At 46.1% G+C, this 14,164-nt stretch overlaps 1 protein-coding gene across 3 annotated transcripts in view; it reads left to right on the top strand.

Annotated features, from left to right (window-relative positions):
• Window positions 1-14,164, top strand: part of ehmt1b (euchromatic histone-lysine N-methyltransferase 1b) — a gene marked incomplete at its 5' end in the record, with an annotated part of 30,672 nt that overhangs the window by 8,981 nt on the left and 7,527 nt on the right. The window contains 16 exons of one of the 3 annotated variants that reach the window (XM_083670344.1): window positions 2,389-2,479; window positions 2,705-3,255; window positions 3,475-3,658; window positions 4,013-4,146; window positions 5,954-6,115; window positions 7,240-7,317; window positions 7,481-7,598; window positions 7,716-7,847; window positions 8,240-8,385; window positions 8,665-8,808; window positions 10,259-10,491; window positions 11,115-11,327; window positions 11,481-11,563; window positions 11,700-11,806; window positions 12,221-12,343; window positions 12,717-12,818. In XM_083670344.1, the coding sequence (XP_083526470.1) occupies window positions 2,389-2,479; window positions 2,705-3,255; window positions 3,475-3,658; window positions 4,013-4,146; window positions 5,954-6,115; window positions 7,240-7,317; window positions 7,481-7,598; window positions 7,716-7,847; window positions 8,240-8,385; window positions 8,665-8,808; window positions 10,259-10,491; window positions 11,115-11,327; window positions 11,481-11,563; window positions 11,700-11,806; window positions 12,221-12,343; window positions 12,717-12,818 (2,601 nt within the window). Of the gene's footprint in view, window positions 1-2,040; window positions 2,480-2,704; window positions 3,256-3,474; window positions 3,659-4,012; window positions 4,147-5,953; window positions 6,116-7,239; window positions 7,318-7,480; window positions 7,599-7,715; window positions 7,848-8,239; window positions 8,386-8,664; window positions 8,809-10,258; window positions 10,492-11,114; window positions 11,328-11,480; window positions 11,564-11,699; window positions 11,807-12,220; window positions 12,344-12,716; window positions 12,819-14,164 lie in introns of those variants that run through there. The other 2 variants (XM_083670342.1, XM_083670343.1) reach the window with 2 other exon arrangements.

Raw genomic sequence — 14,164 nt, forward strand, 5'->3', positions numbered from 1 at the left:
TTCAACCACTAGGGGGACAGCTGAACCATGTTCAGAATAGGTTTCTTTAATCCATAGAGGTAACCGTAGGGTCCCCCTCCCTCCTGTACCTGTGTTGGCCAAACACTTTGGAATACCGATTACTGCAGAGCCCAGCCTGGCTGGTCCTGTGAAAATGTGAGATATACTCTGTTCTAAGAGGTTCTTTGGGTGCCTCAGCCTTTTACAATCACCGGCTTGCACTTGGGTGGTTGTCTCCCTCGTACAGACAAGCAAGCCCATTAACCAGGGATGAGTTTAGGAAATTTCCTTTTGAAAAGTCTAAATTGCTGTCTTTTTGGTTGATGCATGAAGGTGGTTTTGATTGTGGATAAAAGGAAAGCATCGCTTAATCGAAGGCTTTTGTTTCAAAGTAGGGAGGACATGTCATAAAGTGCTCAAATTGGCAATGCGTTAGACTGCATATCCACTCGACCGTGTGCTCAGAAGTGTTGATCACTGATAGATTGAACATTACCGAAACATGCAGCTTTCAGACGCATTGGAAACCTGTGTCTTTGTCTGCTCCACTGGAGTGTGAGTGTTCATAGTCTTTGCCTTTAATCAAGGTTCACGTAAGTTAGTTGGTTTAGTGAGATGTTTTTTTTCTGAAATGTTCTTCTCTGTGGTGAGTCATCACCGTAACATGTGCTCAGTGCTAAATGTATCAGGTTCTGCTCTCTTCAGAGAGATGTGCTTAGTGTGAAGGCTCAGGACAACAACTCTCCTGCACTGGACAGCCAGGCTCTCCTCTCCCCTCAGGTGTAGCAGCTAGGCTGGGGTGTTTCTAATCTCACAGGCTTTTGCTAGGCTAATCCTGAAGTACATGGTGAAATGAGAGCTATCTGTACTGGATACAAAAGGTACAGTCCACTTCAGCTTTTGTTGATGGCAGGGTGCCAAGAGGCGGGCGTGGGGGGACAGTCATTTGGAGCTGGGGGGAGGGGCTGAGGGGGAGTGCGGGAGGTGGCAGTGGACAGCTGGTGAAGGAGGGCTAATGGGCAATATCTCCCCAAACCAGAGCACAACATTCATACTGTGGGCCAACGTGACGGGGCTTTCTGTGAAGTGGCTCCCCTGGTGGAGAAAGAGAGAAGGACATTTTACTACAAGAGCCACCTTAAGAGCAGACATTTTGTGGTGGTTTAAAGGCAGGTGTCTGATGGTTCTGCCAATCGGAAAGCAGAACTTTAGAGGGGGAGGGCTGGTAAGGGGGAGGGGAAGATGGTGTATTTCCTTCCATTACTGAACCCTTTGACCTGTTTTCTCTTCTGAGCAAGGTTATTCAGAAAATATCTGGCAGAGACAGGCCTACAGGTTGGAAAACCTGTGTGTGTGTGAGAGTGTTTATAAAGGTGGATCTGGTTGTCTATAGCTGCATGAAGTCTGTACTTCTGTCTGATTTCTCTTTTCTTCAGTATTTTCCCATGGGCCTGTTTGATTTTCAGTGTTGCTTTATTCTTTGTTTATTGCTGTTGAAGGAAGGTTGCATTAGAAACTCTACAGAGAGTTTGGCCAGGCATGTACCTCAGTGGAGAGGAGACAGAAAGAAGCAGAACAGAAATAGGGTGAAATCAGTACTGTGTGCATAGAACCAATGATAGATGGGTTTTGGATGAGAAGCGTAACCCTAACCCTAACCCTCATGGTTGATGTGGGGTCCTGGGGCTGGCCCTACTTGGGTTCTCTCAATGCTAGATGTTGTTCTTGGGTTTCTTAAGCCTCGGTGCCTTGAGATGTCTCCTCTGTTGATGTGAGAACTTGAGGGCAAGGCCATTAAGTAGCAGGCCAAAGCCCATAAATGCAGCTTAAGAGGAAGAGAGACTGTTCAGCTCCACTCCCTACTGCAGAGCTCCCTGCTGAACAGCAGCTCTGACTGGGCCTTCCGCCAAGAGTGGCGGCGGCAGGGCACGGTGTAGTGACGGTTGGGACTTGACGACAGAGGGCCAGATAAAGGCCCATGCGTGCACCGCCTTTCTTCCTGTTTTGGTTGTTTGTGTGTCCAACTGAGTCACTTTGTGGTGTCCTGGATGCCACATGGGGACTTTCCCAATGGGGGTGTCGAAACAAGTCTTGTCAGTTTACATTTCTCTACTGGGTCCGTTTTCCAGCCGTAGGGATCATAAGCTTCTCGGAGCACTTCATGCCTTGGATTCCTTGGAATGACATACTTCAGAAGAGGAAATGGAGTGAATTGTTGGTCCGCACTGCAGCCTGCATAGATTAATAGGTCTTGACGATTGTGTGGAAAGGAAACCAAAATACGTTTTGTTCTAACATGTATATGACTTCCTCATGTCAAATTGCTGTAGGCTATTTTTTATGCTCCGGGCTGTGAATTCCATCTTTATGTGTGTGTGTTGGTGTCAGCCCACAGGTCTAGCCATAGGCAGCGTGGGTAAAGGGGAGCCCATGAAGAAGGAAGGGATGGAGTCACCCCGGGACAGAGAGGAGGAAGGAGGTGAGTGTTTTAATGATTGGTGATGGTTTTATGGTTTCTTTTATATGTTATAACAAGTCTGTGGTAAAGCATTCCCCTTGTGGGTTGTAAAGCATTCTATTGTAATTGAGTCATCATAGCTAAATGTGGTAAGGCTTGCTCCCTCCCTGCCATGGTCTCCATTGCACTATGCCCTGTGCTGAACTAGCAGAAGAATAAGATTGACTGACATGTGATGTGTTACAGGGAGAGAGAAAGAAGCAGCAGCCAGACTAGGATCCTCCCCCAGAGCAGAGGCGGAGCTAAACGGGACCTATGAGAGCGCAGATGTGGGCAATGGACACCAGAGCCCCGCCGCCCACTCACAGGGCAACAAGTCACAGCTGGAGAACGGAATGACAGAGACGGACACACCTCACGGTTCTGTCACCGGTAGCAATGGATACATCCTCAGCAAGCAGCAGCAGGAGGGGGGGCGGTCTGCGACGGGGACAGGGTTGGCGGCCTCCCCGCACAGGACTAACTGGTTGCCCATGGGCACCGTAATGATGGGTCACGCCACGAAAACTCTCCCGTCCCCAGCGGCCGGCCACTCCCGCAGTCTGGGTGCACTAAGGACTGACACCAGTACTGGGACCACGTCGGGACAGGGGGCTGCAGAGACAGAGACTAAAAACGGCCCAGCCCCTGCCCCCGCCCCCGCCCCCCCTCATCCTCCACCACCACCACCACCACCAGTCACAATACACAGAGCACGCAAGACCATGTCCAGGCCAGCCTCCAACCAGACACTAAAGGTAACCGTCAGGAGAGAGGGAGAGTAATGGGATTGAACTGTTGAGGAGGTTCTGTAATCTTTGAGCTTTGATATTTTGCCTGTCTGTTCATGTCTCTTTTACTTGTTCAATCTTTCAATGAAGACGTCTGCTGTGATATGTATGATGAAGTTCTACCTATCAGCATGAAACGTAGACCGACACACCGTGTCAGTTAATGTTGTTTTGTCTCCTCTGTAGCTTCTAAACAGGGAATTAAAAGAACCAAACATTGCAAAAGAGGAAAGTCGGGTTGGACCAGAGGTGGAGAAACCACAGCAGATGCCTCCTTCCCAGAACCAGCTACATCAGAGCCAAAACGACGTCCCGGCTGCTGCCCCTGTCAAGCCCCAGCCAGGTCAGACAGCACCGACTGGAAACAACAGTATGTTAGGGGGGTGGGGTCCTCACATACACCCACCACTGCCCAGTGGGAACTCATTATATCTTAAAAGTCTCTCTCAATGTGGGTCTCTCGTTCCCTCTGTAGCCTGACAAGATTCACTAGAATTTTTGATTAGCCGATCTTGCTTTGATTGAAATGGACGGAGCGATGAGAATGTGCTCGCAATTTTATACTCCTATGTGGGTCTCTGGTTCCCTCTAGCCTGACAAGATTCACTACAACTGATTAAACACTCTACCAGCTTTTTCTCCCACAATAGATTTACCAGCTCGATGTAAAATGTGTGATGTCTGTAGCCCTACTTGAGCTCTATGTAACTCTCTATTCCATCAGCGTCGGCATCGCGGAAGAAGAAGAGGAAGATGGGAACGTACAGCCTGGTCCCCAGGAAGAAAACCAAAGTGCTGAGGCAGCGGACGGTGCTGGAGATGTTCAAGGAACTTCAACAATCAACTCAAAGCGCACAGGTATCAGCTCTCCTCCGTAGACAAGCTTCACTGTAGCTCATGGGTGCTGGCATTAAACAGAGACATGTACAAATGTATATACAGTTAGGTCCATATATATTTGCACTCTGACACAATTTTTGTTATTTTAGCTGTTTACCAAAACATATTCAACTTACAGTTATATATGAATATGGGCTTAAAGTGCAGACTCAGCTTTAATATGAGGGTATTCACATCCAAATTGGAGGAAGGGTTTAGGAATTACAGCTCTTATATGTAGCCCCCTCTTTTTCAAGGGACCAAAAGTAATTGGACAATTGACTCAAAAGCTGTTTCATGGACATGTGTGGCCTATTCCTTTGTTATTTCTTTATCAATTTAGCAGGTAAAAGGTCTGAGTTGATTCCAAGTGTGGCATTTGCATTTGGAAGCTTTTGCTGTGAACTCACAACATGCGGTCAAAGGAGCTCTCAATGCAAGTGAAACAGGCCATCCTTAGACTGCAAAAACAAAAAACAATCCATCAGAGAGATAGCGACAATATTAGGAGTGGTCAAATCAACAGTTTGGTACATTCGGAGAAAAAAAAGAATGCACTGGTGAGCTCGGCAACACAAAAAGGCCTGGACGTCCAAGGAAGACAACAGTGGTGGATGATCGCAGGATCCTTCACATGGTAAAGAAGAACCCCTTTACGACATCCAGCCAAGTGAAGAACACTCTCCAGGAGGTAGGCATATCATTATCCAAGTTTACCATAAAGAGAAGACTTCACGAGAGCAAATGCAGAGGGTACACCACAAGGTGCAAACCATTCATAAGCCTCAAGAATACAAAGGCCAGATTAGACTTTGCCAAAAAACATCTAAAAAAGCCAGCCCAGTTCTGGAACAACATTCTTTGGACAGATGAAACTAAGGTCAACCTGTGCCAGAATGATGGGAAGAAAAAAGTATGGAGAAGACTTGGAACGGCTCATGATCCGAATCATACCACGTCTTTTGTAAAACACAGTGGAGGCAGTGTGATGGCATGGGCATGCATGGCTTCCAGTGGCACTGGGTCACTTGTGTTTATTGATAATGTGACAGAGGACAGAAGCAGCCAGATGAATTCTGAAGTGTTTAGGGATATACTATCTGCTCAGATTCAGCCAAGTTCAGCAAAGTTGATTGGACAGCACTTCACAGTACAGATGGACAATGACCCAAAATATACTGTGAAAGCAACCCAGGAGTTTTTTAATACAAAGAAGTGCAATAGCCGAGTCAATCACCTGATCTCAACCCGATCGAGCATGCATTTCACTTGCTGAAGACAACTAAAGGCATAAAGACCCACAAACAAACAACAACTGAAGACAGCTGCAGTAAAGGCCTGGCAAAGCATCACAAAGGAGGAAACTCAGCATTTGGTGATGTCCATGGGTTCCAGATTTCAGGCAGTCATTGCCTGCAAAGGATTCTCAACGAAGTATTAAAAATTAACATTTTATTTATGGTTGTTAATTTGTCCAATTACATTTGAGCTCCTGAATATAGGGGACTGTGTATAAAAATGGTTGCAATTCCTAAATGTTTCATACAATATTTTTGTTCAACCCCTTGAATTAAAGCTGAAAGTCTGCACTTCAATTGCATCTCAATTGTTTAGTTTCAAATCCATTGTGGTGGCATACAGAGCCAAAATTCTGAAAATTGTGTCACTGTCCAAATATTTCCGGACCTAACTATCTGACTCTGGTCTTAATCTTCTATTGGTGTCATGGGTTTCATAAGAGGCATCATGATGTAATGTTTCTCCCTCTTTTTCTGCTCTCCCACAGCCTAAAGAGGTAGCACATGTGAACGGAGAAAGATTGGAGAACGAGTCGGAGGAGGAAGAGTCTGAGGACGGAGAGGAGTCAGAGGAAGAGGAGGAGCACGCCAGAGACGAAGGCCAAACCACAACCCAGGAGAAGAGTAGAATGGCTGGCCCCACCCTCCAGGTTGGGACTTAATGAGAGAAAGGGCTCTTTGCTTAGTTTGCCTGCTGCTAGTCTGTCGACTACAGACTCCACAGTCTGTGTCAAACATAGCTTGTTCAGTCGTTACTGAGCAGTCAGAAGTGGGTGGGCTGTTGGTGTTCAAAATTAAATTACTGACAGGTAGAGATCAGATCAGATATCACAAGCAAGCACACACATTTTTCAATTTAAAACAAGCTTTTTGTTTTTAGACTGTTGGACATTTCCATTGCTAACTTCTTACTAACTAGCTCGCTTCCGTAAACAACTTAAGGATGAAAAACAACAGCTTGGGTGTGCCAGAGTAGCTTTCTCAGACTCAGTAGAATTTTGTCTTTCCTATTCTAGGAAGATCCATTCACATTCCGTCTTATTTGGGTCTCCACCTCAGAATGCCAATATAAGGATAATAGGCATCAGAAATGCATTGCCTGTGAAAAGAAGCTAACCTGCTGCAAGTCTCGCGTAGTCATGCCTCCAAATCACGTTGTTCTCACGTCCCCTTTGGCGATCTGGAGATTTTTTTATTACCCGATCTTGCTTGGGTTGAACTGGATGGAGCGATGGGAGAATGTGCTCGCAATTTCATTGGATATTACATTCCAAGAACCCTCCCCCCACATGCCTGTAGAATGGTTGCTTGTTGTGCGTCGTCTTTTTTTCTGACCAGGTAGGACTAATTTGCAGAGAGTTGTTGCATATGCTAGCTTGCAACATTGAAGAAAATTGAAGAAATCCTGTTGGAATGTTTTTTTTTAAGCTTTGCTCAGGCAAGGTATTTGATTGGTTTGGCGTCACTCCTTTCAAGCTTGTTTCTACCCCTTTGTAGCTACTTTGTGCTAGGGATTTCCCCAGGCTTTCCGAACTAGGAATAGACGCTAAAATTGTAGCCTAAAAACAATAATTTACAATACAATATGACAGCAGAAATGAGCAAATGTATATCTCATGGTGTCTGGTGTCATTGTCTTATGACAGGTAGAGTGACTCCGTCCACACTGATTGTAGTTCAGGCGAAGCAGCGTCAAGCTAGAATTGATGATACCTGATACCTGACAGGATAGATGGATGAATGAATTGTTGGTAATGAAGCTGGCTGTGTTCAGGGAGAGCATGGAGAGGAACAGGACTCTGAGGATTCCGGTGAAGAGGAAGGGGAAGAAGAGGGGAATGAGTCTGACCTGGTAAGAACACACAACCGACTGGCATCACATCTCCCTCTTTTGAGTCTACCCATCTTCAAAGAATCATTCCAAAGCACCATTCATCATCCCCATTCTCAGTCTATGAGAGAATAGAATATTCTACATCTTAAATCCCCTACACATTGTATTTGCTTCGCCATAGAGCTCAGAATCAAGCTTGAAGAAGCGGTTGAAAAAGAAAGCGAAGGGAGACAGCGCCTGGCTCAGACCGTCTAGGAAACGGAAACGGAAGACCAAACCCAAGTCTGAGGGAGTCCCTGGTACAGAAACCCACCTCTCTGCCTAATGAAGAACCCTACACAATAGCATAATAGAGATATGTCCTACCCTTTTACTCTCTCCTAACTCTGTATGTCAACTCTTCCCCTGTCCTCCAGGCCCAGAGGCCCAATCCCAGAGCCCAGGGCAGGCTCAGGCCCAAGCAGGCCTAAGTCAGGAATACACAGAAGTTCCCCTTGACTCGCTTAACCTGGAAGCCCAAGAGGAGCTGCTTTCCTCTCAGAACACAGGTGAGCAGAGGAGAATGGAGATGATGGGAAGGCTGCTTGATGATAAACTATGGGGTTTTCTATGCATGGTTTGGCTGTAGTGTTTCTGAGGGCAGAGTAGGGCTGAGGCAAGGTCTCTGTCCTCGCAGGGCCTGATGACTCATCAGAGTAGCACTAAGCGGGTGAGCGCCCCCTGGTGGTAATGAATTACCTGATGATAAAATTTCAACTGCATAAATCACTTGCTGTAGTCAAATCATTGGGAGTAGCTGTCATATTAGTGCAGATGAAAGATTAGAAAGAGGAGGAGTAGCTGAATTGCCTCTAATTGATCCGTTGGTATTTAGTCTGAGAGGAATACCTTTGCCCAGCTGCTCCCAATCTGTGAGCTTAATGGGTGGTCGTGTGTCCAGATGTTTCAGGAGCTGTGGGGGGTCCGGAGGCTGACATGACACAGGAGCTGCCTCTCTGCAGTTGTCGCATGGAGACGCCCAAGAGCCGAGAGATCCTCACCCTTGCCGACAGGAAGTGCATGGCTACGGAGAGCGTTGACGGACAGGTGAGCCTGCCAATAGGGGGAGTGCTCAGGTCATTGGATTTTTAACCAAGTAATCGAAACGGTCTGTTGTTATTCCAAATAGTTGGTGAATTACTGGGTAGCCTTGATGCAGGCTATATTCCCCCAGTTCTCCACATTTTACTCCCCTCATTCAATTATTCACCCCCCTCCTTTACTGGGTCTCATTGTATCTGTCCTCTTTTATTCTGTCATTTTTGTCTCTCTATCATCTCTCTACTCTCTTTTGCCGTCTCTCTCTAAATGTCTTTCTCCATACAGCTGAGTCGGTGTCAGAGTGCAGTTCAGAAGCACGAGATGATGCGTCCGTCCAACTCTGTGCAGCTGCTAGTTCTGTGTGAGGACCACCGGGCCGGCATGGTCAAGCACCAGTGCTGCCCAGGCTGTGGCTTCTTCTGCAGGGCTGTGAGTACTGTCTGGGAGAGAGACACAGATTAAGGATTCTGATGGACTAGAAGGCACTTTCAATGGAGATTCTCCATTGAACATGGATTTAATTCCAGGACTAGATGTAATCTGGGTCCTAGAAAGTAGCCCCTAAATTCTTTACTTGGGCTGTGACTATTGCAGGATCCTTCGCTAAAGCTATCTTTACACTGCTGATCCGCTATTAAAAAGCTGTCATAGTGCCGCTATAATTGTAGGCCTAATAGCTTGGCAGTTACAATGCAAAGGTTTGGCAAGGATATGTGGCTATATATTGTTAATAGCAAAGCATAAATTCATATTATTAATCTGACACCATGCACTTTAATTAACAGAATGTGCAAAGAATTTTTGAGTTTGTGCTGATGAGTGCAATAATGGTCAAATAGGATGAATCAAATGAGGCTTTAATAATACTGTAAACTTATACAATTTCTACAAGGCAAATACTTCAGAGAAAATGTACATTCTACCCTCAATGATAAATGAGAGAGAGAGGACCACATGGTCACTCCTACAGTACTCACAGGCTCAGATGAGAATACACACCAGGACAAAGAGAGAGAATCTGTCACTAAACATTCAGTTTTTCATCCCCTGACTTCCAACCACAGTATTTAAATTAAGAGCTTTTTGCAAGGGAACCAATCAGATCTCCATCCTAGTCATATGACACCTTAGCTTCACCACATTGTCACAGAGATTCATTTGGCCCATCGGGAGAAGGGATCTCAAGGAAGGGGCGCAGAATTTAAGCTTCCACCTTCATAATTATAAAAACATTAATTTACACACACATTCTATTTCGGCAATTTAAGATGGCATTACGCATCCACACAAAACCTAACCACGAGGAACAATGTGTCTCTTGCACACACACTGATGTAGAAAGTTGATGTTACTAGTGGTTTAGATCACACTTGTTCTTCGAAGGTGAGCAAACAAAACTCAAAATACAACTTAGACAGGTTGTAGAAGAGTACAATAGAGGCATAGGAGAGATGTCTAGAGGAAAAAGGCACCTGTTGTGATGAATATTTCCCCTGATATTCGCAGCTTCTGACTAGCTCGTTGGAATGAAGCACTGCTGATAGAATGTGAACTCTGCACACCATAGTTACCATGACATTTAAGACTGCATTGTAGCATTTTTAATTTCCACAATGACAAAATGGCACGACAGTGGAGTCTCTGGTACTAGGTGGTAAGGTGTTTCAGAGGCACCTTCATTAGGACTTCTGGAAGTGGACTTTTGTCATCTTTACGGTACAGTGTACAGAATCATATGACGGTACAGTGCTGTCTTTATGCCACCATGTCTATATGGCGCCACTGTATCACCAAAAATAAGGTGTCACCATTTTGTCCAAGGACTGATCACTGAGGTTCGAGGTTACACTGTCCTTGACCTGGTTGTTTGTCGTTCTAGGGGACCTTCCTGGAGTGCCAACCAGATGTCAACATCTCTCACCGCTTCCATCGTGCGTGTGCCTCGGTGCTAAAGGGCCAGTGCTTCTGTCCACACTGTGGAGAGGAGGCCAGCAAGGCCAAGGAGGTCACCATCGCCAAGGCTGACACCACCTCCATGGTGCCTCCCACACACGCACACGGGCAGGCCGCACCGGGGGCTCCCGAGGGCAGGGCAGACACCACCACTGGAGGGTAGGTTGGGATGCCTAGAGTGGGCTGGTGAAAGGGTTTCCATTGTAAACAATAGCAGATAATGAAAGAACCCAATTGGCATGCTGTCATCAAAATATACATTCTGCTTGTTTCTACCTTTCAGTCTATTAGTTATAAACAAAGTTATTTGTTTTAAACAAAATTGTTCTTATAGTACTCACACAAAATAATGGTTGACTCACCATATCTCTTTATCAAAATATAAAATGGTGCGCATACATTTCCCCCTTTTTTCCCCTCTCCATGAGTCATCGTTGTATCTCATTTGGACAGACTATACAAACATAAAAAGGAGAATGTATTAACTAATGTATTATCATCCAAAACAAAACAAACACAACCGAACCCAACACTACACTACTCAAGACAAAAAGAAAGAGACAAACGGACAAAAAAAAAAAAAAAAAAAAAAAAAACGGTTACTTGTTTGTATATATGCTTTTATATCTGATAAGATCTTTTTTCCAATAAACTCTGGCTGTCAGATAGTAATAAAATCTTGTTGTTTTCCTTTCATATTATAATAAATCTTATAAAGTGGGACTGGTCTTTTTAAAAGCGTCTTTAGTCAATCATTGACCATCTTTGTGTTTGACCTGCAGTCCATCCCGGCTCTCTTTGGGCGGTGAGCTTGGTGGAAGAGCAGACAGCTCTTTGCCCATCCTCCACGGACATGGACTGGACGCCTCCATCACCCCTGGGGGGTCTGGAGCAGGAGTACTGCCTGCTGGGATGGGGATGGGAGTGGGAATGCCCCCCCCAGGACCAGCTAAAGAGACCCTGGAGAGCGTCCTCTTGGCCCTGGACACAGAGAAGTAAGACACCTCGCTGTGAAACCTTTGAGTTGTTTGAAGGAGAAGTGCTGGTCTGCTTGTGTAAAGGCACACATCGAATTTCTTCAGATTTATTTGTCAAGATTATCAAGACTCACCTGTTTTTCATTGTTTGTCGTCTTTGTTGTGCGTCAGGCCCAAGAAGCTGCGGTTCCACCCCAAGCAGCTCTTCATCTCTGCCAAACAAGGGGAGCTACAGAAGGTCCTGCTCATGCTGGGTGAGGGGAGCTATCTTCATGGGCCAGGACGGCCATCTTGTAAAAAAAAAAAAAAATTGGAAAAAGTGAAGTGGTTCATTTGAAGAGGTATAAACATGTGACCACTCTTTTTTCCTCAATGTTTTTTGTCCACCAGTGGATGGAATAGACCCCAACTTCAAGATGGAGAGCCAGAGCAGGCGAACCCCCATCCATGTTGCATCTGAGGCTGGCCATCAGGAGATCTGTCATATGCTGATCCAGGTAGGGCTCAGCAAGACCCACCCAAGTGAATGAGTGAAGAGGCATACACTACAGTACATTGCATTACACAAACCTGTAGAACAAGGACCAAACCTACTCAGGCTCACCAATGATTAGTTCCAGTATATATATTATATTCAAACCCATGCCGACATGGGCATATGGGTGTGCACTGTAGGCCATGATGCTAGACCACTGGACCACCCCAGACCATGGTGCTAGACCATTGGACCACCCCAGGCTGTGATGCTAGACCACTGGACCGCCCCAGGCCGTGGTGCTAGACCACTGGACTGCCCCAGGCCGTGGTGCTAGACCACTGGACCACCCCAGGCCATGGTACTAGACCACTGGATCACCACAGGACGCTTAGTTCCTGTATATTGATGAGTTGTGTTGTCGTGCCCCTCCCAGGCCGGTGCTAACCTAGACATCTGTGATGAGGACCAGCGTACGGCTCTAATGGAGGCCTGTGAAAACAACCACCTGGAGACGGTCCGCTACCTGATGAGGGCAGGAGCCATCGCCAGCCACAAGGTGGGTCACACTTACCACCTGTCGTACCTGCAATCCAGAGGAGGCTGGTGGAGGTAGAAATCGGAGGACGGGCTCATTGTAATGCATCGAACGGAATAAGGAATAGTATCAAACATTCCTCATTCCATGCATTACAATGAGCCCGTCTTCTGATTTCTACCTCCACCAGCCTCCCCTGCTACAATAACTATATTACACACACTTCATTCTGCAAAGTACTTTCTGTACTTCCATGGGGGGCAGAGGATGCGATACTGCTGTGGGTAGATGTGTATTTATAGTATACAAGCCATGTTAATAGGCTATTTGGTGATTGCATTTTATTGAAGTGCACATCTTGACATGAGCAATGACAGTGAGCTGTCCTCTACAGGATGTGGAGGGCTTCACTTGTCTCCACCTAGCTGCTAAGATTGGGCATTACAACATCGTGGAGCATCTCCTCTCTACAGGACTGGTAGATATCAACTGTCAGGTGAGTTCCATTTCCTCCCCGTTGATGAACCGTGAAAAATGATAAGCATATCGGATACGATTGTCCTTTCAAGAGTATTCAGTAAAATCATGTATTGTGTCTCCAAAAAGATGCTAGGTTAGAATGGCTTTGGTTATGGTGGCGTTGTAAACAACGCGAGGAGACTCTGAAGTTTGTACTTGTCTCAGTATCATGCTTTCATGTTGCCCCAGATCTATTTTACTGCAGAGTTTGTGTTTTATATTGTTGAGTACTTTCTAGTGCCTTCTCTGTAGGGGGCTTATTCTCCTCTCTGTGGGTGCACTGCCCCCCTCTCCTCTACATGGGGTCCTAATAGTTTCCCCCTTCCGTTGCATCATTTACATTTACATTACATTTTTTGGCATTTAGCAAGTCGCCTTTATCCAAAGCGACTTACAACAAATTCATTTGTCTAAGTAAGTGAATCATCTATCCATCAGTCATCGTAAGAAAAAGTAATCTATGCTAGGACCAGGGGCTGTTGGCAATCACAATGCTGGAAGAATTTTTCATTAATTTAATTTATTTACTGTAGATAAACTGTACAGGGGGGTAGTGGGGATGAAGAGGTCTTTAGGAGGGACAGTTAAGATGTAGACTGAAGAGATGGGTCTTGAAGGGTGCAAAAGAGGGGGGTGACATGGGAGAATTTGGGGAGATTGAACATGAGACGGGCAGCAGCATTCTGGATGAGCTGCAGAGGTCTGATGGTGGAGGCGGGGAGCCCGGCCAAGAGTGCGTTGCAGTAGTCAAAGCGAGAGATGTGTCTGGACCAAGAGTTGTGCTGCTTCTCTGGTGAGGAATGGACGAATCCTTCTGATGTTGTTGAGGAAGAATCTACAGGAGCGTGCTGTGATGTTTGCCACACAGGATAAGTGGTTGTCAAGGATCACCCCAAGGTTCTTGGCTGTCTGGGAGGAGGTCACAGTTGGGACAGATCCTGTGGATAGAGAGGAATTGATTATGGTGGTAAGGAACAGAAGGAGGTCATTGGAGATGGATTGGAGAAAAGGGGAGGGCATAGGATCAAGGGGGCAGGTGGTTGCCCGCTTGGATGTGACCAGTGTTAGAATATCATCAGGGGAGAGGGGGGAAAGAGCTGATAAACCAGAGACCGATGGTAGCGCAGTGGGTTTGGGAGGAGTGGTAGCAATGTTTGTGAGAGGTAGAGAGAAAGAGCTGCTAATGTCATCAACCTTCTTTTCAAAGTAGGTGACAAGTAGGTGAAGTCATCCGCTGACAGGGAGGAGGTGGGTTGAGGAGTGAGGAAAATGTCCTCTGTGGCTCAGTTGGTAGAGCATGGTGCTAACAACGCTTAGGTTGTG

The sequence above is a fragment of the Argentina silus genome (genome assembly GCF_951799395.1).
Source record: "Argentina silus genome assembly, chromosome: 5".
NCBI classification, from domain to species: Eukaryota; Metazoa; Chordata; class Actinopteri; order Argentiniformes; family Argentinidae; genus Argentina; species Argentina silus.